Source organism: Idiotropiscis lumnitzeri, chromosome 13 (genome assembly GCF_059441095.1).
Source record: "Idiotropiscis lumnitzeri isolate Australia: NSW breed Sydney's pygmy pipehorse chromosome 13, RoL_Ilum_1.0, whole genome shotgun sequence".
Classification (NCBI taxonomy): Eukaryota; Metazoa; Chordata; class Actinopteri; order Syngnathiformes; family Syngnathidae; genus Idiotropiscis; species Idiotropiscis lumnitzeri.
Genome location: NC_142403.1, coordinates 2,095,931 through 2,123,892, shown reverse-complemented (window position 1 = coordinate 2,123,892; position 27,962 = coordinate 2,095,931). Strand labels below are relative to the sequence as shown.

General features: G+C 40.4%; 1 protein-coding gene, 1 long non-coding RNA gene and 1 other non-coding gene across 4 annotated transcripts in view; 1 reads left to right on the top strand and 2 right to left on the bottom strand.

The window, feature by feature from the left end:
- Nucleotides 1-18,906, top strand: part of LOC148324020 (ankyrin repeat and MYND domain-containing protein 1-like) — a 34,982-nt gene extending 16,076 nt beyond the window's left edge. The window contains exons 1-18 of one of the 2 annotated variants that reach the window (XM_088313650.1): nucleotides 1,099-1,224; nucleotides 5,475-5,621; nucleotides 6,584-6,778; nucleotides 7,590-7,831; nucleotides 7,948-8,164; nucleotides 8,373-8,531; nucleotides 8,961-9,242; nucleotides 9,327-9,514; nucleotides 9,602-9,773; nucleotides 9,911-10,051; nucleotides 10,447-10,554; nucleotides 14,080-14,187; nucleotides 14,281-14,403; nucleotides 15,599-15,700; nucleotides 15,904-16,060; nucleotides 17,877-17,946; nucleotides 18,051-18,202; nucleotides 18,399-18,906. In XM_088313650.1, the coding sequence (XP_088169776.1) occupies nucleotides 5,520-5,621; nucleotides 6,584-6,778; nucleotides 7,590-7,831; nucleotides 7,948-8,164; nucleotides 8,373-8,531; nucleotides 8,961-9,242; nucleotides 9,327-9,514; nucleotides 9,602-9,773; nucleotides 9,911-10,051; nucleotides 10,447-10,554; nucleotides 14,080-14,187; nucleotides 14,281-14,403; nucleotides 15,599-15,700; nucleotides 15,904-16,060; nucleotides 17,877-17,946; nucleotides 18,051-18,202; nucleotides 18,399-18,580 (2,700 nt within the window). In that variant the 5' untranslated portion in view covers nucleotides 1,099-1,224; nucleotides 5,475-5,519 and the 3' untranslated portion in view covers nucleotides 18,581-18,906. Of the gene's footprint in view, nucleotides 1,225-1,580; nucleotides 2,200-5,474; nucleotides 5,622-6,583; nucleotides 6,779-7,589; nucleotides 7,832-7,947; nucleotides 8,165-8,372; nucleotides 8,532-8,960; nucleotides 9,243-9,326; nucleotides 9,515-9,601; nucleotides 9,774-9,910; nucleotides 10,052-10,446; nucleotides 10,555-14,079; nucleotides 14,188-14,280; nucleotides 14,404-15,598; nucleotides 15,701-15,903; nucleotides 16,061-17,876; nucleotides 17,947-18,050; nucleotides 18,203-18,398 lie in introns of those variants that run through there. The other variant, XM_088313649.1, reaches the window with a different exon arrangement.
- A 312-nt stretch (nucleotides 18,907-19,218) lies between these two features.
- LOC148324019 (uncharacterized) lies at nucleotides 19,219-20,763 on the bottom strand. The gene is made up of 3 exons (XR_015846276.1): nucleotides 20,731-20,763; nucleotides 19,800-20,131; nucleotides 19,219-19,382 (listed from the first exon to the last, which is right to left on the bottom strand). It is a non-coding gene; the product is annotated as an uncharacterized LOC148324019 (long non-coding RNA).
- A 1,114-nt stretch (nucleotides 20,764-21,877) lies between these two features.
- Nucleotides 21,878-21,949, bottom strand: trnah-gug (transfer RNA histidin (anticodon GUG)). The gene has a single exon. It is a non-coding gene; the product is annotated as a tRNA-His (tRNA).
- Nucleotides 21,950-27,962: the final 6,013 nt, after the last annotated feature.

Here is a 27,962-nt window from a genome sequence, read left to right as displayed (position 1 = left end):
GCAAAGTAACGTGCCAATAACTCGATGCTTGTTTTGAGCGTCCATCCTGGTGACAGATGCGCTTCCTTATGAACACAGTTTGCCGCGCGACCGCTGTGTCGACACGATTCTGGTAGTGGTCACGTGACTTTCTCAAAGCAGTACGCGCACCGACACGGGGTTTGCCCTGGAAGCTCGGCGCGCGCATCGACGCCTCGGTGTCGCTGGACCCATCACTACGTATTTGTGTTTGTACTTTGCTCCAGCTATTATTCGGCTCGCTTTTTGTTCTCGTTTGTGGTTTGGGTTCATCCTTATCCTCTGGTGGTAAGCTATTTTCCGTTCATCGGTTTCCTTGCGTTGCAAGCGTTTTTTGTTATTCGTTATTGTTTTCCTGTTGTGGGTTGTCCGCCAGCATTTTCCGTTCTTGTCGACCTTCGACGGTTGTAATTATAGATATACTCTAGACTTTCAAATTCCTTACTAAATATATGATTATAGTGATTGATTGATTGTGTCATAGACGGTCACAATAAACGCTCTTCAATTCCATCATCTTTTCGTGTCAGCGTTTTTAGAGTCCACCGAGGCTGGAAGGCGACCGTGACATTATTGAAATGACCAAGGCCAGAAGAAACCAGGCAAGGTTGTTCGTTTTTACCGGTCGCGAGCGGGAGAGAGCCACAGAGAGCTGACAGGAGACTTGCTCAGTTCAGCTCCTCGCATCCTCTGGCCTCCCGTCCTGGCGCCTCCTCTTTCATTAAAGCTTGAAGCAGACTCATAACGAATCTCCAGGAAACAGAAACTTAAACTCACAATGAAGGACAGTTTAGGCAAAACGAATCTCCAGGAAACAGAAACTTAAACTCACAATGAAGGTCAGTTTAGACGACACGGAGCTCCAGGAAACAGGAACTTAACTCATAATGGTCAGTTTAGACGACCCGAAACTCCAGAAAACAGGAACTTAACTTTAGAGCAAACATGAAGGTGTGTGTGTGAGCGTGTGCAATTATTAATACAAGTAATGTATAAAAACATGATTAGAAATACACAAACTGATTACATAAGGTTACTTGAGGTTAATGTGGTCTTCAGCTTATCTTACACCATTGAGATCCGCAAGTGAGAACCGAAGACCATCAACAGGGACAAAGGAGCCTTCATGCTCTCTACCACCTGGAGCACCATCTTGGAGGGGTGAACAGACAACGGAGGGCGTGACTTGCCTGTCATTTTTGTCAGGTAAGCGCGAATGGAATATCATCTGATAAAGATGAGTCACAAGACACCAGCATGTGACACTCCGAAGAAGGCGAAAGACTCGCCGAAACATGTCAGGTAACAAAACAACCTAAAACGATATTGTCTGCGAGAAATGAATCAGTCAAGATATATGGAATGAATAATAATAATTTGAAATATTTTTTTTTATAAAACTAATACATGAGACAGCAATGAAAAATATAATAAAAAAAACGTTTATATTTCATTGGTCATTAAGGGGGTTGGACAAGACAAAAATGGCATTTTAAGGGGTACTCCAGACTTATTTGGTAGTCTTTAAAACTATTTTCATGGATTCTTTTCTCTTTTTTTCTTTGTCTTCTTTATATTTAGTTTCAGAATAAGTAAATTTACTCAGAAATGGCATGTTTTAGTATTTTGTATGGGGGTTATTTTAAATTTGATGGCATTTATGACGTAAAATGTCCTCCAATTTTGGAATGACCCACCAGTGACTTCGTCTGTGACGTCATCTAGTGCTATTTTTAAGGGAAGATTTCTTTATTGAAAAAACAAAACAAAACCTAAGATGTCATTGCGATGACGCTGGTTGACTTTTATAAAAATCCCATTGATTGTTTTTGGACGCGTCTTTAATCCCAGTCAAGGTATTTTAAATGTAGCGCACTTTTAGCCATGGATGCAGAAGGATACACTAAATGACTTTTGTAAAGCTACAATCAGTAAACGGAGCCAGCTCTAATTTCTGCTGACTACCAGTTGAGTTCCTATTCGAAGGTTGTCAAACCGACAAGCTGTTGTGACGGACCAGTTACGATGAAGCCGCGGCCAGCGAGTCCGAACAGAGAAGCGGGCGAGGTCCGACGACAGGGTTTTGGTGTTCAGGAGTTTCTCGACGGTTCCAAATATGAGGGGGATTTTGTCAATGGCCTCAAACACGGCAAAGGAAGGTATACCTGGAAAAGTGGTGAGGTAAGATGGAACGTACGGCATTAGCATTTGCTCGAGATTCTAATTAGCCCGTTTATCACAACATTGGCTGCGCTGTTTAAATATCCTGCTTGACATGAAGCAATATTTTTAATAAATCTGTGGTGGCATTCTACAGGGTAACTAACTCGTAACTACACTAAAACACAAGTCTAATTTATTTACCTTAAGTATGATTCAACAGTTTTTGTATGAGACGAAAGGCCAAAAATAAAGCAATAATCGAAAATGTACATCTTTTCAAAGTGTTTCGAATATCTTTGGTTGCCTTATAGCCCCAATAATTATAATTGAAACATCTCAGTATAACGTATTGCAGTAATGCAGTTCAACACCACTATACAGAGACCCCGTTATTCGCGGGTAGTCGGAACCCGGCCGGTTTGCGATATCGGCATAACTGACGCCCCTTGAAATGTAGTTGTGGGGAGAATTAAACCCATAAAATCTTCCCAAGCCGTTGATAAACTTCCAGTATGCATTTCCACAATAAACAAAGGACATGGTGGTTGACTGAAAAAAAAACTGGCCCCGCCAAAATAAAGAAATAATAAATAATAATAAAGAAATAAAATATAGGAAAAAAAATCTGCAAAAAGCTAAATCTGCTTGTGCGAAACTGCGTTTGGTTTAGCTGTAACTGCGAGTCTTATTAGCGTGTGTGTGTATATATATGTGTGTAATATATATATATATATATATATATATATATATATATATATATATATGTATATGTATTGTTAGCGCCATTTCACAAATAATAATTGCAAATATTTGTTGCAAATATTTGTTGTTTTTTGCCATTTGTATGTTTGTGAGAAGAAATTATACATTTCTTTGTCTTTTGTAATTATTTTGATTTTGTGGAGTGCAATGTGTCAACATTAGAGGGCGCAATTCTTTATTTACTGTAATGCACGAAGAAGAAAGTGTTATTTGGTTGAAGAAGAAATAAAGATGACGGCGAAGGAGCAACACAGTCTTTTTACCGTGCTTCGACCATCAGTGTTTGTTCACGCGTAAAAAGTTGTTTTTATTCGCCATTTCATGAAGAGGTTGAACAACAAAAATAAGAAGAAACTAAAGGAATCTAAAATAACCTCTACAGTATGTATGTAGGGATGTATATATATATATATAAATATATATATATATATATATATATATATATATATATATATATATATATAGGGTGACCCAAAAAGATACGGGCCCCAACTCTAATTAGGCCCGTTTCTTAGTGTTTTGTCCGAATGAAATGAAACTTTGGTCATAACTAGTTTATTATATTCAAAATATCACATCAAAACACTAGGATCTTTGGCCATTTTTTCTCCGTTCTACAGCTTATTTTAAATGAGGCGCAGCACAAAGTTGTCCATGATGTTCTTAGCCCCAAAGAAAAAAATTAGGAGGGCTTAGGTGCGGGCTACGGGGTGCCCACTCATAATCAGTCTTGAGACTGATCACTCGGCCTCCGAAGTTCTCTTTCAGCCAATCTCGGGACGGGTTTGAGGCTATCTTAACTAATATGGTGTTTGATAAAGTATGAAAATCATTTTGGATTTCTCCAATGAGCCGTTGAGCAAATTTCTAAAGCAAAAGTATCTCAAAGTCCATGTTTGCATGTTTGCGACAGTAACGCTCCTCTCAGTTTGACTGCACAGTAAGCAGAGGTCAGCGGCTACAGGAAGTAAATACAACTGAGTTAACTGAGTTATTTTTGTATATATTATATGTATGCATGTGTGTGTATGTATATATATATATATATATATATATATATATATATATTTATATATATATATATATATATATATATATATATATTTATATATATATATATATATATATATATATATTTATATATGAGCGGCGCGGTGGCCGACTGGTTAGCACGATGGCCTCACAGTGAGAGACAGCATCGGGCGTGGGTTCAATCCCAGCTCCGGCCATCCTGTGTGGAGTTTGCATGTTCTCCCCCGTGCCTGCGTGGGTTTCCTCCGGGTACTCCGGTTTCCTCCCACATTCCAAAAACATGCATGGCAGGCCGATTGAACACTGTAAATTGCCCCTAGGTATGAGTGTGAGTGCGGATGGTTGTTCGTCTCTGTGTGCCCTGCAATTGGCTGGCAACCAGTTCAGGGTGTCCCCCGCCTACTGCCCGAAGATAGCTGGGATAGGCTCCAGCACCCCCCGCGACCCTCGTGAGGAGAAGCGGTACAGATGATGGATGGATGGATATTTATATATATATATATATATATATATATTAATACACATGAAAATTAAAATCAGTCCATCAACAAGAATCTTTCAAAAGTTTGGTTCAGTGAATCATTCGTGCCCAATGTGCCCATCTCCCCAACACACCCCCTCCCCACAGAAAAAAAAACTTGTGATCACACATTGTGGTGTTGCTGTCATTAGAATCTATGCACTTGTTATTGTTATTATTTCTATCAAAAATGTTGCAACTCTAAAATACAAACGGGAATGGCAGTACAGCACATTCACAAACTGAAGCGTTTGTTGAACGGGAAATGACATCACGTTCACTGAGTGAATCGTTCGTGAATGGGAAATTACCTCACTGATTTGCCAATAGCGTGCCAGTATGTTCAGTAAAATCCCTCGTCAATTTAGCTGCTTATTGGTTGTTTGCTTTGATTCACGAAATGCTTGTTCCTGTGCTCAAATGAATTGAGAAAAGAACAAATCACTTGAGGAAGTGATCCATTCAATCACATACACTGAAAAGATTTGTTCTTTTTGAACAAATCGTTCAAGTTCATGATGTTGCAATGCATCCCCTCGTGCAAATTGCCCCCTCGACCCTCCAGCCCCAACGGACGATGGTGCCCTCCACTTAGCGTTATCTGCGTATAGGAAGTGGTGACCCTGCACAAACTGTAAGTCTGACAAAATAATCGTCAAATGAAAAACAAAAATCACATTCAATGAAAATGTTGGTGGTGAAAGAAACGTGGCACAAAGACAAATTAATTTAGCTACTGTATCGAGCACAACACTTGATGCAGCAGTGCTTTCCTGTCCATTGACAGCAGTTGGTTGTTTGTTTTTACACAAAAAAATCTTGGGTTTTAACAGGAACAGTTCAGAGCAGTCCCAATTCAGTGATACATTTTGCTCTGCAAACTCTATTAAGCTGTGCCACTAGTTGTCTCTTCTTAACTTTACATATCATCTGTGTGTAAAACATGCTCTACGATCTGCACCATTTCTGCTTTGTGCAGTTCTATGAGGGCTCTTTCTACAAAGACTACAGGCACGGTGATGGAATGTACTGTTGGCCAACAGACAACAAATTCATTGGCAAATTCTACCTTAATTGGAGAGAGGGCTATGGAAAACACATTTTTCCTGATGGAGCCACATTTAAGGTAACCTTAATTAGTGCTTTAAGTGAAAAAAAAAGTGCCGGTACTCCTCTTACCCAACTGTTGCCCGGTAAAATAGGAAACAGCGGATCATTGAGATAATAGATATATTGTAATAAATTAATAAATAAACAAATTAATTAATACTCTATTTTGCCATTAGACTAGCTATCTGGCCATTTTTGTTCCTTGCAATTATTGTTCGCATCAACAAGTGAATCAACGTTACTGTGAGCAGGCTAATCTTCACGTGCAAGATGAACAAGTCATCCTGTGTCGTCATAACCGCTTCATCACCAGTCTGGGTTCTCTCATGGCCCTTTTGGAGCCACGGCAACATTTTGGTGTTCCTGTTTCCAACTAAAGACTGTATAAATAACTTTTTTCAAAGTTTCACTTTTTTTCAGTTTTACTGTCATATTTGAAAATATGCATCAAAAGCGCACTGGTTCACTCCAACTATTTAGAAAACACAAAGCGTTGCTCAAATTTGCCTTTCGTTTAGGAAACTATTTAGATTATTCAGAGTGCACCAAAAACGGAGTACCAGTGCTGTCACTTGCCACTCTAACTCTGTACTCGGTCCACCAGTGCTGGCTACGTTCAGAAATGAATGGGAGTGAAAGGCACTCTGCTTCTCCGAACACACGCATTCTCAGAGAAGTGTATATGTGTCAGAGTGAATTTTCAAACCCAGCCTATATTTACTTTCTTCACTCTTCATTCTTCGTCCGGAAAAAAGTAGTATAGCCATGGTAGTATCACAAAGCACAGAGGAGAAACAGAACAACAGATGCTACTGTGGGCACATGTGAAGTTCCGTAAAAAGTACCAGTACACTAGAGGCTATAATTGAGAAGTCCTGGTTCTTCGTACTGGAGTGTACCGGCCCACTTAAAGCACTGCCCTTAATGAAATTTACTTTATAGTAACCAATGTTGACAAAATACTCCTGTCCTTTTCAGGGTTTGTATCATGCGGATCAGAGGTTCGGTCCAGGTGTGCTCAGTGAGCCAGCTGGATGTCAGGATGTCGGTCTATGGCATGGAAAGCATCTGATACAACTGTGTAACTGTGTACAAAGCAGCTTCAGCCTAAAAAACTTAACTGAATATGCTGCCTACTTGGAGCAAAACATCTTCTCACATTCTCAATGTCAGGTAAAATAAGTATCATTATTATCAAAGACTAAAACCAGACTAAAACACTGTGATTACTGATTGTTATATTGTATTAGTGTTGTATAGCCAGATTAATAGGAGAGCGAGATCAAACCCTTTACTCTGAGCAGGACTATGCTCCCTAGAATACCTTGATAGTCTTGAGATTTCATTGTCCACTGCACAGATGCTAGACTCCTTGTGCCTGATGCAACAAAAGCCAAAGAACATAAACAGAGCCTCCTGCATGTTTCGCAGTCGGGTCAGTCCTCCCCGGTGAGCTCTCATAAAGTCGACTTTGGCTCAAGTAATGATGGATGGGGCAGTGTGACACTGATATACATTGACCTTTGAGTTGACATTTAATTTCTTTGGTGGTTGTTCTGGGCTTTTTTTTGTTGCTATTTGTGTTATCTGTCTCTTTATTTTTCTGATCAATTTTCCCCCATTGGCCATGTCCAATGAGGTTGGCCACAGTCCCATGGATCTTAAATTCTGAACAATATATGAAACTGTATTCGCAGGAACATCACGCTGCTTGGAGATGTTCATAGAGCCTTTACCTTTAAAGTGCTTGTCTATCATTTTCTTCCAAATCTCCTGTCACAATTTTCTCCTTCGCTTCCTCAGGTCCATGTCTGAAATGGTACACACCACAATTCTTTTAAACCACAATTCAGAAGCAGTCTGATTTTCATTGGTTAATTTTAAAAATTAAAAAAAATATTATGACTGATACTATCTCTTTTGTTATTGTTCTTTTATTAACAGGCAATTTCCAACAATTTTGTCCACGTGTGTATCTCTCCAGGTAGACACAGATGAGAGTTGGCTGCTTCATGACAGAAATAATGCCTTGCCATGTGACATTGAGAGTTATTCCACAGATGGTGACCACCTACCATTGCCCCCAGGACGTAGAAGAGAGTTTGATGAACATTTTTATGGCCAACTGTGGGAACCTGATCCTAATGCGTATGAAGGCTATAAACGAGAGCCACATGCCAGTCTGCCCTTACAAGCCCGTATGCTGGCTCACATTCACAAACACAGGTAAGAAAAATGGTAAACCCTTCCCACAAAAACTTGGTAAAACATTTGCATGTTTTCCATGCATTTTTTAAATGAGTTAAGAAGAAAATGCGGTCACATTTGTGTGTATCTCTCAGACGACAGGCTGAAACTTTAGACTGGGATGTTGCAGCAGTTCTTTCAATGGAAAGGGACCGTTTTGGACCTAAAGGACATTTAGAAATCACATCTGAGCTGTTGATCCATCAGGCTGCCGTAGGAAAAGGACCAGCTATTTTAGAGATACTCCTAGAGGGCCTTGTTCACCCTGATGTGGCTGATTGTCGGGGGCACACTGCACTGATTGCTGCCACTGTAATACGCAATTAATTTCTTTATCCTGGTATTTTTTTAAAAGTGCTTTACAATTAAATATTGCATTGGCTTGTTTTCTAAGTTAATATCTTACGTACTATCTCATCCATCTTACAGTAATGATTGTGTATACTTGAATCGTTAGTTGCCATTGTTGCAAATAGTCTTGTTTTGAGCCACTCGGTCAGTTTCTTTTTCTTTCTTTCAGGTGAACTGCCATAATGATGTAGTCCAGTTGTTGTTAGATTTGGGTGCTGACATTGACAAGGTGAACTGCGAGGGGATGTCGGCTTTGGCTGTGTGTCACGTACTCTACTATCCTTTTCAGTCTCTATACACGTTTGATGGGCTTATATCCAAAACACAAGTAAGACTTTACATCCTATTTGTAATCAACGATGGAAGAATTCAGACCCCATTGCTTTTCCGTATTAGCATTACTTTACACTCGACTTTATGAATCATGATGTTTGTTCAGCCTTTCCAAATTGAACCACATAGCAATGGTTGAACGGATCACAACACTGATTGTTGTTTTCAAAATTAGAAACAAAATGAAAAAGATCTGTGTATTTTTTCAATAAATTTCCCAAAACAATTTTTGCTCCATGTAATATGTATGGGTTGATGCAGGATGTGAGTGTGCATTTGGAGGATTTTTAATATTTTAACAGAAGGGTGCTACATTGAAAATTAATTAAGAGGGGTCTGACAACTTTCCGAATTCATATATTAGTTTGCTTCATGAATATTTTAGTTAAAGTAACCTCTGATTGTGTATATAATATATTTTCAGATGGCATCTACTTCCATATATCATCAGATTAGACAGGTGGAGCCGACTAAACGTTCCCCATCCAGCAAAAAAGTAAGAGGAAAAGTAAGAACTAGAAGGGAAGATGGCAAATTAGAAGGTGGTGATAAAATAAGAGATTATGTTGAGACTGAAGGGAGGGATAAGGATGACAAGGGGAATGAGGAGAAGGTTCTGCTTTCAGAACGTTCCGTTGAGGTGAAGGAGGGCCACATTGTACTAGGCAGTGTGAAGTGGAAAGAATACTCATCTAAAACTGCTAAGGTATAGACCCCAAATAAAGAGACAATCCTTTCAAAAATGAAATATTCTTTAAACTTACTGCATTGTATTCTTCCAATCTTGCAGCAGGACACCAACAAAAATATGAACCAAGCGCGTTGTTTTGACTCTGCCTGCTGCATGTACAGCTACGGCATCCATGTCACAGAGCGAGTTTTGCAGGGAGCAGCTGAAGCTCTGAGTCACGCTTGGTTTCAGCAGCATTCTGGTGAGACGGAGGAGACGGTTCGCAAAATGGCTGCAATGAAGTTTGAGTACGACTCCTCCACTGCTTGTTTCATGTCCTGTCCCCCCCCCACCATGTATTCATATAGATTAATTGCATGGTTTTGTCTCACCAGGCACCGTGTTCGATTGACCACATTGAATCTGCTCTTGGATCGAGGAGCTGACCCGAACACTTCAAGAGTCCCCTTACCTGTCATCTTTTTGGCCATTTTGGCAGCAGATACGAAGACTGTCAGGAAGCATCTACTCTGTGGAGCACAAACAGATATTTCTCTCCCACCTGAGGTAGCATTCCTTTTGGAATCAGGTCCAATATTTGAATTTATTCGTTTCACTGATATTTTGTATTTTTATTTTATTAAATTCGCGATGACAACTTTTCCGTGTTATAATAGCCATCTAATACGTTCATTGTTTTGTAGAGGAAAGGTCTTTATCCTCTACATGTAGCTGCCGCCCTGCCAGGTCTAGAAGGTCCCGAAATCACAAAACTACTGCTGCACGCTTTAACGGATCCAGACGCACGGGCATGCGACCAGGATGACATCTATGAACCAGACAAGGTGTGCAAAAAACCCCACGTTGTTCACACATAATTAGCAACAAATTGCAAGTCATTGACACACCCCTAAAAATGTTATCGTTTACAAAATGTGTAATTAATGCACCGTAAGTGGGCTTGTGCATGGACAAAGATACTTCATTACGTCTACTAACAGCCCAAACAAACCTTAGCTCCTTCCTGGCATGCAAAGATCAAGTATAAAAGAATGTCAACAAAAAATGCAAATAGGTGAGTTTTCTAGCAAATAGTTTAGGATAGGTTTCCCAGCATAAAAATCATGACTAGCTAACTCTGAACATGAGTACATAAATTCTACATTCACATTTAAGATCTTTTGGTAGTAATTTCAAATTTAGCTTGTTCAAGTGATAAAGCAGCTGATTTATTTTACAGGGTGCAACAATAACAAGAAAATCATGGAGGATCAGTGAAAAACCACGTCCGAAAGAGGGAGGTCGTACGGCTCTCCACATAGCTTGCCAGAGAGACAGCGACTACTGCGTGAGTTTGCCCAACATGAGAATGCATTTCTGTCCAGATTGCAGCAGCATGTTTAAAAAGTAAGTTATGCACGTTCTATTTCAACTGAATATATGAACTGGTTTCTTCATGTATTCAGAGCACTCAGATACAGAGCTGTGAGCAGCTATGAAGGACCGTCACAGCCCAGGCCACTTTGGGGTGCTGGTAACATCTAATGTTTTGAAAATGGCGCGATAAAGCTCTCGACGTTTTTTATTTTTTTTTGGTGCCAGGCTTGATATGTGTGCAAAGTTTCTTGAGTTTTCATACGTATTTAGCCCTTCAGCTGTCTGTTCTCAAGGTTTCTTCTTTTTCTCCGAAATGGGATTTAGAGTTTTTCCTTGCCCAGTTGGGGGTTTAACTCATTGGATGTCACCAATCGTTGTCTGCTGTGGGCCCTTACTCAGTATACCCGTTACTCTAAAACCACTGGGCAAATAGCAATGCATATGTGTGTGTGTGTGGTGTGTGTGCGTGTGCATGATCGCTTCCAACTGTCGTGCGCAGCGCGCTTCTTTATTGGCCGCATAAATACGTTACTTTTTGTAAATTTACTTGAGGAAAACTCAAAAAGGTTATAGTTTAGAAATAGGCATACAAGATTTCCACCCAATTGCAAAGACTTTCTGATGGACTACTAAGGATTATGCATTACAAAGAGACAAAGTGACAACAGTGGAATCAATGTTTATTGCTCCAAAATAAGCCGAGACCTAAAACATTGACAGTTGAGGCATTATTTCACGTAAAGCAACATAAATAAACAAAATAAAAACCTTTTAACAACATAGACTTGAAGTAGACTTGTTCTAATACAGTAGCACAAATACATACTCTATCAAACACTTCTTGTCAACTTGTAACAGCTTATCAGAACCAAGTAGCCTACCAAGTGTCACTGACGCCATGGTCCATCATAGCAAAGCGTGTCAGTGTGTGCGAGCCAAGACGAATGACCGAATACGCTTATTTATTTTATTTTATTTTTTGATTGACTGCGGACGTATTTGTGGTTTGTTGTGCTGGTGTGCGCAATGGTGCGTGGACGTGTGCGCCCTGCATGCTGTCCCGGTGGTGGGCGTGTAGAATAGAAAGGGATGTCATCAATTTTGAACGTCTAACGGACCACACACTAACAAATTCATACTGTCTCGTCTCATCAACGAAAATTCATGTACGTCACGTCATATTTTCGTCATCAAAGAGCCACGTTTAGCTCGTTGTCTCGTTATCATCGTGAGAAAACGGGGCGTTAACGAAATATTTTCGTCATTGCCATCATTGACAAAAACAACACTGATTCCAACAAGTTAATCTTCCACCAACTCTTCAAATACCTGGATCCCATCAGATATATTTGAGATTTCGCTTTATGAGTGTATTGCTTGAGCTCTGCCATAGTTGTCTTGGAATGACGTCACACTAACGGGTTTGTCGTTTAGCAATGATTATTTTCTCAAATATACTGAATCAATAATATGTGTACATGCTTTATTATTTGTATTAGGTGTAATTACTTTACTTGTGACACGAAAAGATTTAATTTGGCATAGGGCTGGGCGATATGACCTCAAATCAATACCGCGATAAATTGAGCAATATTACCTCAATAACAATAAATGCATGATAAATTCCCCCGTGGACCAAAATCAAGTCAGTCTCGAGTACTCTGGTGCGCAGTCGCCACTTGTCGTCTATGTCATGCATAGTCAGGCTCAAACAGGAATCCATGTTGCGACTTGACCTCAAGTCGGATGTGGATGCAAAATGCTTGACATGTCAAAGCTCCCGTTCCGATGTTGTCCATATTGGGAAGTACGGTTTGCGACAAATATTTTCGTACCTCTTGTCGGCTACTTTCATGAGGCGTTTAAATCCCGTGCACTCCACTGTAGCTCGAGGAGCTCTATCCTTAGCTATGTGCTAGGCTATCGCGTCCACCTCTGAGACGTTCTCTCGTTGGTGTCGCCAGCCCTAATCGGCTGTTGTCACTTGTCGAACCTTGCTTCTCACTTTGAACTTTTAGCACAAGCTCCAAGTCAACAGCATGGTTGTGTTGTAGGTAGTGAAAAAGAAAAGGTTGGACGCGCTGTTTTGGGTGCTTACAACGCACTTTGTAGTTCGTGTTCTTTTGCTCAAATATCGTCTTTATGGAACCCAAAACATTTCCAAACGACAGTGTCGAATTTTATTTCGGGACAAGCGCGACAGGAACAATTTCAACTAACGTTACTTCGTCTTCAGCCGCCGTGTCAGCCGCTTCTGGATTTGAATCGCCAGCTACGACCGCGTCGTCTGTTTTCTTTTTTGGTCAGATGGGTGGAGTCACGTGACTACACACGCCGTAGTCATCTTAAAGGGGCATAAACATAGCTGCAGACAGAAAAGACTTTTCTTTCTTTTTTTTTAAACACCGAATTTACCGACATGGGCAAAATTATGTCGGTTGTTGTAATAAATTTCGGTAAGGGTAAATTTTCGGTTTATCGCCCAGCCCTAATTTGGCATTTTCCGGACTTACACACAGTCTTTAAGGCTCAGTTCTCTGTAGTCTCTAAACCAGGGGTCTTCAATCCTGTTCTTCGGGGGCCGGTGCCCTGCCTGTTTTCCATCTCTCAGTGCTGCAACACACCTGATTCAAATGATCAGTTAATCAGCAAGACCTGCAGAAGCCAGATAACGATCCTGATCATTTGAATCAAGTGTGTTGCACCAGGGAGAGATGGAAAACAGGCAGGACACCGGCCCTCGAGGAACAGGATTGAAGACCCCTGCTCTAAACCTTCACCAACAGATGGTCCAAAACACTTCGTGTGGCTGCGTGGCTCATTGGTCGAGTAGTTGTTACCAACCGAGAGGTTGCTCAGTTACTCCTGATGGCATTTTCTCAGGTTGATGCACAGCAGTGTGTTTTTTAAATACTTGATCTCAAGCATCTAAATAATTTTAATTATGGGTGGATTGTTCAGCTGTGGACTGGGAGAGAGTTCCACTGGACATTTATGTACTGCAGAGTGTGAATTATGTAAACAATTAAAGCAGTCACTGCTCAGGCCCTAATAATAATGATAATAATAAGAAGAAGAATTCGTGCGAAAACAATAAGGACCTCGCAGTGATCGCTATTAGACTCTAATGATAACATTTTCTGCAAAAACAGGTTGAACATTTTGTTCATAATACTTAGTTGTGTAACCATCGTTTTTGAGAAGTACAGTAATTCACATCTAGGTAGCAAATTTAGTACCATCTAATTTTGCTCTTGATCATTCCTACTAATCCTGTCCTGTGGATCTACAATTGGGTCCAGACGTATTTGGACAGTCACAAAATAATCTAATGTCTTTAATAGTCCAGACACCAATGAACGAAACAAACAAATTGAAAGTTTTTTGTTGAATTCGATTACAGTAGCATGAAGATGAATGCTACCTAAAACATACTACAACTGTTTTTCTTGCATCTTTTTATCCTTGAAAGTTCTGCATGGTTATTTTTGTGCAGAATGCCAGCAAGGTAGTATCTCTACTGCTCTCCTATAAAGCCAGCACAGACCTCCTCTGGAGTGGGCATTCCCCTCTTTCTTTGGCTATCGCAAGTGGCAATAACACGGTACACAACGTGTCACACACATGTCCGAACGCAGTCCAATACTCAATGTGTGCTCTCTCATTCGATAGTTTTTCTGGTGTTTTGCCTGTCTAGGCAGTGGAAGAGCTGTTAAAAGGAGGTGTAGATCCCAACCTTCCCTTGGGTCGTGGCGTGGGGAGTGCCCTTTGTGCACTTGGAAACTTCAACTACCGTTTAGATGCCAACCGACCAAAACTGGTACTTACCTATACGCATATTTCTGAAATATGTTTGTCCCAATTCTGGCTTGACTTGTTGACACCACTAGTTACTAGAGATTGAACTGACTAGCAAAACTCAAGCCGTGCCAACTTTACTACTCCACTGTGACGGTTAAAGCTTTGAGGCCAATAAATAACCAAATGCGATTTAGCATTTACAACATGGGCACCTCAGCGAAAGTAACAGTTTGGGTGTTACTTCTCAAGCGTGTGGAAATATTTTTCCAATAACGTGAGCTCTTAACACTGGGGCTGTAATAGCGCTAAAAAATATAAAGTTATTAACAGAAAATTACTATTATATATCCATCCATCATCTGTACCGCTTCTCCTCACTAGGGTCGCGGGGGGTGCTATCCCAGCTATCTTCGGGCAGTAGGCGGGGGACACCCTGAACTGGTTGCCAACCAATTGCAGGGCACACAGAGACAAATAACCATCCACACTCACACTCATACCTAGGGGCAATTTAGAGTGTCCAATCAACCTGCCATGCATGTTTTTGGAATGTGGGAGGAAACCGGAGCACCCGGAGGAAACCCACGCAAGCACGGGGAGAACATGCAAACTCCACACAGGATGGCCGGAGCCGGGATCGAACCCACGCCAGTATATATATATATATATATATAAATATATATATATATATATATACATACACGTACGTATATAAAAACACTGTATATATTTACAGCAGTAAATAACTAAGCACCACTACAAAAAACAATGAAAAACTGAACACAAAAACATAAAAACAATTGCAAAAAACACAAGAGCAAATTATAAAACAAATAACTAAGTATAAAAGCAAATGAAAAATAACAAACGTAAAAAAACACAAAAACAAATAGCTAAACAAAACACATAGGTAAACACAACAAATGAAAAAACTCCAGCGACATTGACCTCCCACAAGAAGTCAGGCTTACTGATTGGATGCAGGGACAGGCTGATTCGATATGCCTCTTGTCCAAAATACGATGAGTTAGATCTAAAACAAGCTAAACTAATTGTCTCCATGACCCCTGCCGCCCAGTTACTAAAATTTTGCATACTTTTCCAGTCTTTCAGCTCTCGGCTATGTGCACAGTAAGGTGTTGAATCTCGAGGTCACATTTTGTGTAGTGTATGGATATGTATGCATGACAGTTCTTGACTGAATCTTTTCATAGCTGGACATGTTAGAGAAGGTTGGTGCTGACATATTGATGCCAGTTCAGGTCGGTGATACGATCGGAACGGCAGTGGACTATGCACACATTTCCTTCAACCAGGTAACAGAATTTACAACCCAAGAATATTACCTCATGTATTAAATCTTTTATGGTGCACTTTTTGAACATTAATTGTATATTTCTTTTAGTTTATGGTACTGCAGCCTATTTTCAACCACACCTACATAAATAAATGTCGGAATGTTTGAAGTCATGTCTAAACAAAAACAACAACAAATAAAACTGTTAATGATACCCTCCAGGATTCTGGCATAGCCCATACTCCCTATCATGCTCTCAGCATGGCGGGGAGAGAGACATTCAAAATACAGCGCCAGCTGCTAAGCATGATGGGAAGTATGCTGAAGAAGAGTGTTGTCCAGAGAGAAAGGGAGCGAGAGGAGGACCTTGCTCAGGGTGGTAAGAGCACAAGTAAACAAAATTGTTCATGCCCCTATGTTAGTGTTCTATTTATTCATTTATTTTTCCTCATTGACATATTTGGTTTTGAGTAATCGAAAAGTAATTAAAATAAATCAAGTTAATTTCGGGTAACATTATGGTACTTGGATTACGTAACAAACTACTATATTTTGTAACAGCTAACTAGTAATTGGCCCAAATACATTTTGGTATCCCTCCAAACCCTGGTGACTGCTCCATCTAGCTGAAACTGCTCAAGCTTCTTGTGTGAGCGATATGAATTGTGTTTTCATAATTTGCTGCAAACCAATAAAAGCTGCTGTGGCCCGCAAGCTGCAGTTTGGACATCTATGGCCTAATCCATGTTTAGTATGTTTAAACTCAGGGTTAACAACCAGCACAATTGATACTTGTCACCCTCTAAGTAGGCTGACTGACTGGTTCCAATTTTGAAGACACCTGTGGTACTAAATAGAGACACACCTCGTTTGTTCCGATTGCACTGCTTCAATAATTTTCTGGAACGCCCTGCGCTAGGAAGATGAAAACATACCCTCCCCAACTCATCGCCGTGACAATATGTATCATTTGTTTATAACATTTTTAGAAGTACTCCTCTACATAACATTGTATCCTTACTAATATTAATGAAAACACAAAAACAAATAGAGATGAACTTAAAGAATAACTTCATTAACATGATATTTTTAGCCTGTCACAGAGAAGATTTGACATGTATCAACTTAAAATAAATGAGTGCTACTGCCAACCACTCTGGTGAATTTGCAATTACACTTAATTATCCATCCATTTTCCAAGACGCTTCTTCTCACAGGGGTCGCGGCCGTGTTGGAGCCTATCCCAGCTCCAGCTTTCATGTCTTTGGGCAGTAGGCCGGGTATACCCTGAACTGGTTCTCAGCCAATCGGTGTACACACAAAGACAACCGCTCACAATCACACCTAGGGATGATTTGGAGTGTTCAATCAACCTGCCATGCATGTTTTTGGAAACTTTCAAATATACCGCTTTGTGAAACAAAACCTCCCCAAATTTGTTTACCCATGAGAGCCCCCAGCAATAAGGTGGATATATATATTTTTTAGTGCTCTCAAGTGATTCCAAATTTTAACTAATTAATCTAAAAAAAAAAATACATATTTAATTGCGATTAATCACATTTAACTACTATTTTTTGTGAAGCTTTTAACAGATATTTACTTGAATAATATCTTGGAATTAATGCAAAATCACCAAATATGAAGTATATTTAATTCAAAGACTGTTTCAATAGCTTTATTTGATTCTTGTATACGATCTAAACGGAGACTTCTTGACAGGCATTTTACTTAGAATCATTTCTCAAAGCTGCCAGCGAGCCCCACACTCCAAGCAGTGTTGGTTTGCAAAGCCCCGTTGCAACTTGAGCAGGGTGTTTATATCTGAGATGATGTGCTAAAGTTGTACAGCCAATATGGTACAATGTTTGCAAATTATGTAAGTATTAAGTAAATGGAACCGAGTTAACTGAGGTAAAATATTTAACTGAGTTAATTTTTTTTAGATTGATCTCCAGAGTTAACGCTTTTAATTTGACAGCCCTAATATTTTAGATTTATTATTACTTTTGTCAATCTCAAATTATATCTGCCCACTGTAGGCTTGCTTTCATTAACAAAGGTGTACCAACAATTTTGTGTCTATTGTTTACATGTGTATATTGGCAGATTACCCATTTGTTCATAGTTCTAAGAAAGAGCATTAACCAAAAAGTGCAAGTGTGCTTTTGTGACGATGCCTTTTTTCCTCACAGATAAAGGTGCAATTTCTTATGATGCTAAAACTATTAATCAAAGTGAACCGCCCAGTGCAGTAAAACTAAGGTACAGTAAAAAAAATAAAATTAAAAAAAAAACAACTTTTTGCACTTTGCATCCAATTCTTTTAATTCGTGCTTGTGGTAATGTGTCACGGAATCTTTTCTTAGGTCACCATTTAAGTTTTGCTACCACTGTGGCCGCTCTGCTGCTGTGAAGCTAACTGCTTGTACTCGCTGTCACAAAGTCTTCTACTGCTCCATGGCCTGTAAACTTATAGCATGGGATGAGAGACACAAGGAAGAGTGTCTGCGAGAGGCAGGTAGGCATCAGTGCCCAATTTGCAAATTAACATCAGGATCTTGAAAAATCAAAAAATATTAATTCAATAACCATTTCATTAGAAAGGTTTAAGCGAAGCACCAGTCAAATATTCTGGCTGTACGATCTGGAATGCTCACTTGTATTATTAAGAACGAATATATTGACCTCACACTGTCTGTTGTCTTGCAACTCAGGATCTGTTCCAATCACTTTTGAGAAGAGAGTCATGTTTCAGGCCAAAAAAGGACCCAAGACTGTCATATTTTCATCGAGAAGACCATTTCACGTCCAATTCAAATCCAAAGTCATGGTTATTGAAGACAATATTGCTGAGTGGCAATCCATCAACATGAATGAAAACTACAGCTACAATTGATACACTGTTGCATCTGATCATTTCAGCATTGTGTGTGTTGGAGCATGTTCCAACTGACTTGGGTTTAGTGGCAGATTACATTCTGGGATGATCACCACTCAGTCAAAGAACCCACCAATTCCTCACACAGTTTATTTTAGAGTGTTAGGTTAACCGGAATTGCATGGTTGCATTTCACCACAAGTGTGCTGATAAGTGATGTTTACTTTCTATTTTTTCTACCAGAATATCTGCCTAGTTGTCTACTGTCTGTGCCTACAATGTTATATAAACGCTATGAGCATTTTAAAGTATGAACCTGCCAACTAAACTGTACAACAAAGTAATTTTTTTCTTGTATTTTTGTCTGTATGTTGCTAATGGCATAACTTTAAAAATGCTCAACAGAGTTCCATAAAATTCAGTGGAGGAGAAGGGAGAGACGTAATCATTGCAATTTGATGCAGTATTTTTATTATTAATCATCAATCTAACTATTCCCCATACTGTAATTAAATAGTGACAGATTGATTTTCCATGAGCCGTCACCTTATAGTGGTTGAGAAGTTTGAGTGTCCCAATGATCCTAGGATCTAACTTGTCCAGGGCGTTATGCTCCTGGCAGGGCCACCCATGGCAAACAGGTCGTGGATGAGGGACCAGACAAAGTATGGCTCAAAAGCCCCCTATGATGACAACAAATATTGGACAATCTTTTCTATTACCCAGTCATGAGTTACCTCCCTCTGGAGTCAGGCCTGGAGGTGAGGCTCGAGGGTGAGTCTCTGTTGGCCGGGCCTGCACCCATTTGGTCCAGCACATTCTATATCATACACAATATAAACAATCCTCAGTCAAATGTTTGTGACAGAATAGCACAGGCAAAAACTAAAGCTGATTGGCTTATTTTGTTTGTTTTGTATCTTTCAAAATTTTTCATCTTTTTTAACTGGTGGGGAGCAGTCTGGGAAATGGTGCCTCCCTCTCAAGAAATGTGATGCTATGGCACTGTCCACGAGGGGGCTATCCTGTATGTAACAGGTTTTCACAGATTTATTCAACCGATTCTCTGTTACAGTATTTTGTGAAAATTCGCTCAGTTGCTGTTTTGCGCGCTTTCTGAAACACCTTAAATGCCTAATGTCTAATAGAAAAGTAGTTCTATGTTGGCGCCTTCAGCGATGAGTATGACTATAACAAACCAGTGATTCTCATAATGGGGTGAAGTTGTCGTGGGTACCTGAACAAATTATCTAGCGAGCAGGCGGAGTTGTTCCCTGTGGACACACTGGTGTCCATACTGTCAGCTCTCCAGGCTCAGTGTGTCGTAGGGCTGCTCTCCGGCTGATGCTGGATGTTGGTGTAGGATGGAGTGCTGGACCAGAGGAGGCGGGCCTGCAGACTTGTGACTCAATGTGGGACTGTAGGTCATTACTGGGGAGTAGGAGGGCGCCGAGGTGATGAGGTGAGGCTGCAAGCCATGGAGCGCCTCCCACTGGCACTGAGCTTCTGCTGCCGCTCTCTGCCTCAGCTCAGCCAGACAACGTCGCTGCTCTTCAATTACTTGCTAACCTGACTTATGGGACGTCATTTCGCATGTTTTTTGTCGTTTTTGCTTTTGAGCAGAGTTAATATACAATTTATTCTGCAAGAAAACCCCCAATTAGTCAGCAGACACCCACAAAAGGTCAAAGGTGGCTCTTGAATGTCAACACCTAAAGGAATACCCAAAGCTCTCCCTGCTGAATTAGTTCAATACAAGCAGCAGAAACACCAAACCAGACTAGAACCACAGCTACAAGTCATGCACCACACATCACAAAATATAGGCTGTCAAATTTCCACCAAGAGTGATTACATATTTTATATCATCATGTTGTGAATTCATTGTTAGACACATCTGAAGTCAACAGGCACTTTGGCCCCGAAGCCCAAAACATTCTCAACATGCATGACTTATTCCCCACCAAAGAAAGACAGGACAGTCAAGAGAGATGAAAAATCATCGTTGAGAGTTGAGGACACACCAGGCATGGAAGAGAATGAAGGGCAGAGGCATGAATTAACAGCAACCAACAGTCTCGGTATGGTTTACATGAATTGATCGCTATTGCCCGATAAGAAAAAGGAACACGATGGTAGTTTTGAGGTCACACTGTTTCGAAGGCTACCTGCTGATCTTCCCTCTATGGGTGGCTGACTGGAGCCCTGAGTTTCTGAAGTCCGCACAAAAAGACAGACACATGTCAAGAATCTGTTCATGCTGCTTTACACTGCATAATACATCCATCCATCCATCCATCCATCATCTGTACCGCTTCTCCTCACTAGGGTCGCGGAGGGTGCTGGAGCCTAATCCCAGCTATCTTCGGGCAGTAGGCGGGGGACACCCTGAACTGGTTGCCAGCCGCAGGGCACACAGAGACGAACAACCATCCGCACTCACACTCATACCTAGGGGCAATTTAGAGTGTTCAATCGGCCTGCCATGCATGTTTTTGGAATGTGGGAGGAAACCGGAGTACCCGGAGGGAACCCACGCAAGCACGGGGAGAACATGCAAACTCCACACAGGATGGCCGGAGCCGGGATTGAACCCATGCCCGATGTTGTCTCTCACTGTGAGGCCATCGCGCTAACCAGTCGGGCCACCGTGCCGCCCTGCATAATACAATGTGATGTAAAAAATGAGACTTAACAAAAATCATTTCAAAACGTTTTCCACCACAACTTATGATCTGTACATCACATTGAATTTTTTTTCTTTTATTTTAATCTTTGAGAGGCAATTAACATCTGAAATAAAATGGATGTCCCATTTAACATTCAAAAATTGTGTTCAATGGGCATCATCACACAAAGGAACATTTTGCGTCCTATTGCCAAAGTTTTTCATGTCATCATAAACTGCAGCACAGATTATTGTTGACAAAATACAAAACGTATTTCAGCATTCATCATGAAAATAATTTTAAAGCTAACCCATGAAAGAATGAAACAGACACGAATCTATAGACTATATGCAGTGATAAATTGTCACAGTTTTACTTTTTTTTAAACAGAGAAATACTCCGAAACAAAATAATACTAGCTTCTGGGTATCAGTGATTTCTCAAAAGTGTTTGAAGGTTGCAAAAGGACCGCATATTTGTCCGCGTTGTTTATATTCGGACAAGGCAAGAACGAGAATTTTCGTTTTTGGAGGTTGCCATCAACTTTCTAGATGAACTCAAGCGCGTCAGATGTAATTGCAGCAAACGGACGAAAACTCTTCAACGTTAAAGGACTTTGGTGCAAAAAAAAAGTGAAAAAAAAAAATGCCGTGACCCGGATTCGAACCGGGGTTGCTGCGGCCACAACGCAGAGTACTAACCACTATACGATCACGGCGGGATAGACGTACGGGTCTTAGTACACTTTAAAAACTATTTCGGAAAATGTGAACGAAATTTGTTGAAAAAAAAGAAAAATATATTTATGCTCCCTTTTACACACTTCCGTATCCCCCTTCTATTCCCAGCCTTCAATATAGAAGCAAACCATTACACAACAGTAAGCAGAAAGAAAATGATGAATATGATAAATGTAATCGTTCATGAAAAACAAACAAACAAATAAAATTTTATCTTGACCTTTATCTTCGGAATAAATGTTGTAAAAGTGTCCAATTAAAAAAAAACGATTACACGAACAACAATATAATGTTAATATTTTAAGGTCATGGTTATTTTGCATTTTGTTTATTCGTTTTTTTCAATCAACTTATATTTAAACACAACGTGTTGACTCTTTCAACACGTTTTGAACTCACGGAATAAACCAAAATGACCAAGTCCACTGCAGCTCGGGTCATAAAAAAAAAAAAAACATTGTCTTGTCATATCAAAATGTTTTCTTTTTTCTTTCTTTCTCCGACTTAAATGCGGAAGTATGAATTATCTTCTCGCCTGGACCGATCTATGCCGAACCTCCCCGAAAGCACACTCTTGGTCTCCTCTGATTGGCCGATCGCTCTGTCAATGAGCGTGGATTCAGGTGCCTGACTCCAGGCAAGTCTTGACTAACACACCTGATATATGGAGGTAAATTATGTGGCCATTATTGTTGCAAAACTACTAATGCTTATTTCAATCCACAAATGTTTATAAAAAAGCCACATCTGTAACCACAATAACAAATGTGTAACGAGAATCTACAATCCGCGATTGAAGTCACAAATGTGTGACAAAAGTCTGCAAATGTGTAAATTGATTTGCATGCGCACTGGGCCTCTTGATTGGCTGCGTTCTTGCATGAACTTTAGATACAGTCCTGCAGAGTCACAAATGCCTGCGGCAAGTTGCAAACGCGTATCTGAAGACTTGTGTGGCTCCGTAGCTACACATTCAGACCACAGGGGGAGCGCTAGTACTCTACCAGACCAGTACCACCAATATATACAGGAATAACATGGATTGTATCGACCCACGGTCAAGTACCATTTATTTAACATTCTTTGAATTGGAATAAATGCAAGAATAAAGTGGAAGTAACTGCATTGTTTGTACATTACACGCCAAACGTACTTAGTCAGTGCGTCTTTATTTCCTCATTCCTCCACATGAACATCTGGTCATAGAACTAAATACCCTAGGCACTACTGCCCTCTAGGGGTTGTGGCAATAACATTACATTGACAAAAATAATATAATCATTGACTGATCTTGTATATGTGAAAAATGAAATTCTCCTTCGTAGGAAAATGACATATATGTGGGAATTAATTTTTTTGTTGAAGCTAAATTTAATGTGTACTTGTGGGTAAATACTTGGGGTACCCTGATACAACATTTTCCACTTCCGATCCGATTCTAATACGATATCAGCAGGAATATTACATACTGTAGTTAGTTTTCAGAACTGACCCTTTTTTTGACCGTCAATCCCCCGCCCTCTGGCTGGGACCTGGATACCCTTCCAGCCTCGACCATCCGGACTCATTCATAAAAATTGTCCGCCCCTGGTACCTGTCCCACCATATGCTAGCTGTCATACCCAGTCAAGCAGAGCTGAATTATGTTAAAGGGCCAGTACATGAAACAGCATTAGAAGATTTCCTTCTGCTCTCAGTTTTAATATTTGAATTGAATACACATGCCTACTCAAATCCCTATTGGTGTCACCACCATTTTAAGACCAGCAGTAAAACACTGTAGAACAGAACAACACATAATTTATTGTGAAACAGTGTGGACCACTTTAAACACCAAAAAATATTTACTTTTAATCTTGTTCACCCCCTGCTGCTTCTCCGCTTTCTCCAGCTTTAAATGTTTCTCTTCTTCTCAGTCTCCTTCTTCTTCATCTCCTTCTTCTTCATCCCATTTCTTCTTCTCCACCAATGTGCCCAATGGAAGTAAGTGCGTTCGGAAGCAATTTATGTCGTTTGCCCATTTTGCAGAGTAGGTTTAGTTGAACTATTTGGCTGCCTTTAATGTCCATGGGGTGTTGAGTCCACTGTCTCTGACATATCACTGACACCAGTAATATTAGTGACTCTGATGAGCACGTAGGGGAGTATTTAGGAAGTGTTATATTCTTCCAAACCCCTAGCTACTAGACATAATATACCAAGGTTAAAAAAGAAGGCCTGTGGCAGGGATGAGGATGCAGATAGGGCCTACCAGCATCTTAGCAATGCTGGCGCTAAGTTGAATATCCCCAACCAACGGGCTGAAGGAGAAGCAGGATCAGCAATACAGCCAGCAAGTTCCAGTCAGGACAGCCAAATTTGGCAGAAATTTGACAAAGATGTCTCAGGGCTTGTGAGCACCTGCCAAAATCCATTGATGGATTCACTGATGGAGGTACATCTTTTGTGGAGGAGCCGCTTATAACTTGAGTTTCAGATCCCCTCTCTTGGTGGCAAAGTAGAGGTGTGGTCTGTCCAAGAGACTCTGGATTGTGGCCACATCTGTCCTGAGAGGATTTTTAGCAAGAGGGGAAAATATTATCAGAGAGACAAAATCAGCTCAGCTTATCAGTAATCAATTTGTTTGTACTTCCATTCTCGTTCATACATTAAAACTACAATGTTTTTGATATAGCGATGATAAAACAAATGCACTAATTACAATAAGTGGAACATCCAGGTGGGCAGAAATTTTTAACATTATTTTTTTATCTTTTTGGGAATGCACTGAAGGGGAGGGGAAGTAAAACAATTTGGTGAACTAATCAGGAGAACAAATCTTTTTGATGAATGATTCCCATGATTCAGTTAATTTAAAACAACATTTGGTACCTGGCAACAGTGCCTCAATTGACATCTTTTGAACGCCATGTTTCTTTTGTCTTTAACTTATCGTTGATTCGCGAGGAAAGTTGATGTCTCAATGTTTGTCGCATTCGTTCCAAATGGAGTGTGATCAGAAGTATTAGTAGTATATGTATAGAGCCGCTAGAGGGCAGACTAAGCTAGGGTGTTGGTTGTTGCAAGCGGACAATAAAAATGATTCGTTATACACTAAAGGAGTGAGCTGTGGTCTTCCTTTTAGAAACCGAACCCAGCACACCAGAAAAACGTTTTAGCTTGGAATTCATTGGGAAGTAATTCAGCCCCATGCATGAATGACGGCCAGCTTTCTATTTTTTCTCATCGAGACAGTTTAACACTGCATCAGGTAGCTGCTCAAAGATGACGTAACCTTCCATTAAAATTGAGCTTTTTAAGTCGTGATGTGCTTCTCGGGTCGAATTCCTGAAGCATGAGCCGAGTAATGTACGGTCATAAACGGTGAGTCGTACGTGGTGTTGTTGAAGCCCCGTGGCTGAATCAGGAAATGATTCGCTAGGTTTGAGTGTAGTTCGAAATAATCACATTGTTTTAAAATAAAAATTAACAAGCACTTTATTTTAACTGCTTATTTCACATTTCACTTGTTGCATAAGCACAAACAGACAAAGTAACAATTCAATTCATGTTAATTCATTTTTTTGTCCACAAGATGGCGTCGTCGAGGAAAGGAATCAGCTTGAAGCCCCTATGTTTGTTTGAAGTATTTCACTGCAGGGCTTGACTGCTTCGTGGGGCTTCATTTTGCCATCACTAGTTTTAAGTTCTTCGATCACACGAGTTTTAAGTTCTTCGATCAAAATAGGAATTGGACTTGTAAGTGCGATCCTTTTCCTCTTTTAGAAATACACAGTCCAGTTTTGTCTACAATGTCTCCATACTGTCATCCTTGTCCAAATGGTCAGCTGGAATCTCCATCGCAATTTTACAAGCGCTTCCGTCCAAGCCCAAAACCAAAGCAAGAGCTTGCTTTTTCATTTCCAAATGTTGATTTCATTTTCCCAGCGTTGATATGGTCTGGCGGCACGGTGGACGACTGGTTAGCACGATGGCCTCACAGTGAGAAACAGCATCGGGCGTGGGTTCGATCCCGGCTCCGGCCATCCTGTGTGGAGTTTGCATGTTCTCCCCGTGCTTGTGTGGGTTTCCTCCCACATTCCAAAAACATGCATGGCAGGCCGATTGAACACTCTAAATTGCCCCTAGGTGTGAGTGTGAGCGTGGATGGTTGCTCGGCTCTGTGTGCCCTGCAATTGGCTGGCAACTAGTTCACGGTGTCCCCTGCCTACTGGTTGAAGAAAGCTGGGATAGGCTCCAGCACCCCCGCGACCCTAGTGAGGAGAAGCGGTACAGAAGATGGATGGATTATATGGTCTGGCTTCGTCAAACTTCGGCAGTACTTTATAGTTAGCAGCCATCGTTTGTATCCAATGATATATTGTACTTAAACATACTTTATTATTCTTCAAAAATGTGAATTCCACTAAATCAGCAACTACCTGTTTGCCTTCTACCATAACCATCTGAATTAACCCACGCACACAGCACATGTCCAGATGTCTGTCAGTTTGACAGTAGGCGTGGCTGTAATACAGTGAGATAATGCAATACAGTATTTCAAATAAAACTGCAATGTTAGCAGTAATGCAGTAATTCTCCATCATCAAGACATCATTGACTAATGTGGGTAAACGTCCGGCTTGTGGTATGGCTTATTGTCCTTGGTCACACATGTGTGAAACCTCAGCCCCACTTCCTCTGCCTCCTCCTCCATCATTTAGTGTAGTTTCGCCTCTGCGCTCTCGATGGAGATTTGCAATAACCAGTTCACACAGCAGTGAAGGAAGGTGGTGCCTAAACTGTGACTTATGCTTTATTTTAACTTGCTCTTGTGTTGAGCTGTCAGTCACTAACTTTCTTCCTGATCACTTCTTTGGCACAATTTCCGCTGCACAGTATCTACTCCATTACTACAGTATGTCAGTATGTAGTGATGCTGTATAGATTATCTGGGTGGCCACTAAGCCAGTTGCTTGCTCACTTTCTCAAACTGTTTTACATTTGAGGATACACTGCAGGCAGTATGGTGGCCAACTGGTTCGCACATCAGCCTCACAGTGCAGCGTTTGGGCGTTTGAATCTGATTGTATTCTACTGCATTGTATTGTATTTACTCCAATTATCTCAATCTATGATTGACACATTTGCGAGGGTAACATACAAGTTTTTCTAAACACGACAGACAATGTAGCTAACATGCAGCATTGTATTGACAATTTTATTAAATTATTTAACACTTAGGTTAATATGGACAACTTTAAAGATAAATTGTAAAGACAATTTCGTGAAGTTAACATACACGTAAAGTTTTTATGAACATGAAGATTTACAATGAAAGATATTTAAGGCAATTTAATGTACCTAACATACACGTTTTTAAAAGCAAGTCGTTCAAGAATCAAAACTTTTTAATAATCGGTGAACATTGCCAAGCACTCAAAATGTCCCAATCATGCGGCCAATAAAAGAAATGTTATGTCATTATTTGGTGTTGGAGACATGTTCAAGGCCTTGTTTGAAGATATCTTCAAGAAGACTGCAATCCTTTACCACGCTGGACACCTTCACAGGAAGCACGCCACACCTACTGCCAAGGTGACACAGTAAAGTTTTCTTTTCATCACCTCAGAAATTTCAAAGATAAAAGCTTTTTCACAAGTGTCGTTGTATGACTCAAGTGACCAGCCACTCATACAGTGCCACATTAAACACATTCAGGTAAAGCTGTTGTTATCAAACCGTTTCTGAAAATGTGTCTGGGAGCAAGCCCTTCTGAATTTTGCAAACCATATCATGAAAAAGTTTTCATTTATTAAAAAGCATTTTAACAACAACCACAATGTTTTTCCATCTATGATTTGGCATTTAGACTGGGTGAAGATCCACCAATCCCTATAAAGTCAAACCCAGAAGGTAGTAACAGTGTTTGGAGCTTTAGCTTCTGAGTTGCAGTGCATACTCAGCTGTTTAAAGTCCAGCACATGAGGCTCCATCAGCGTTGCGCCATCG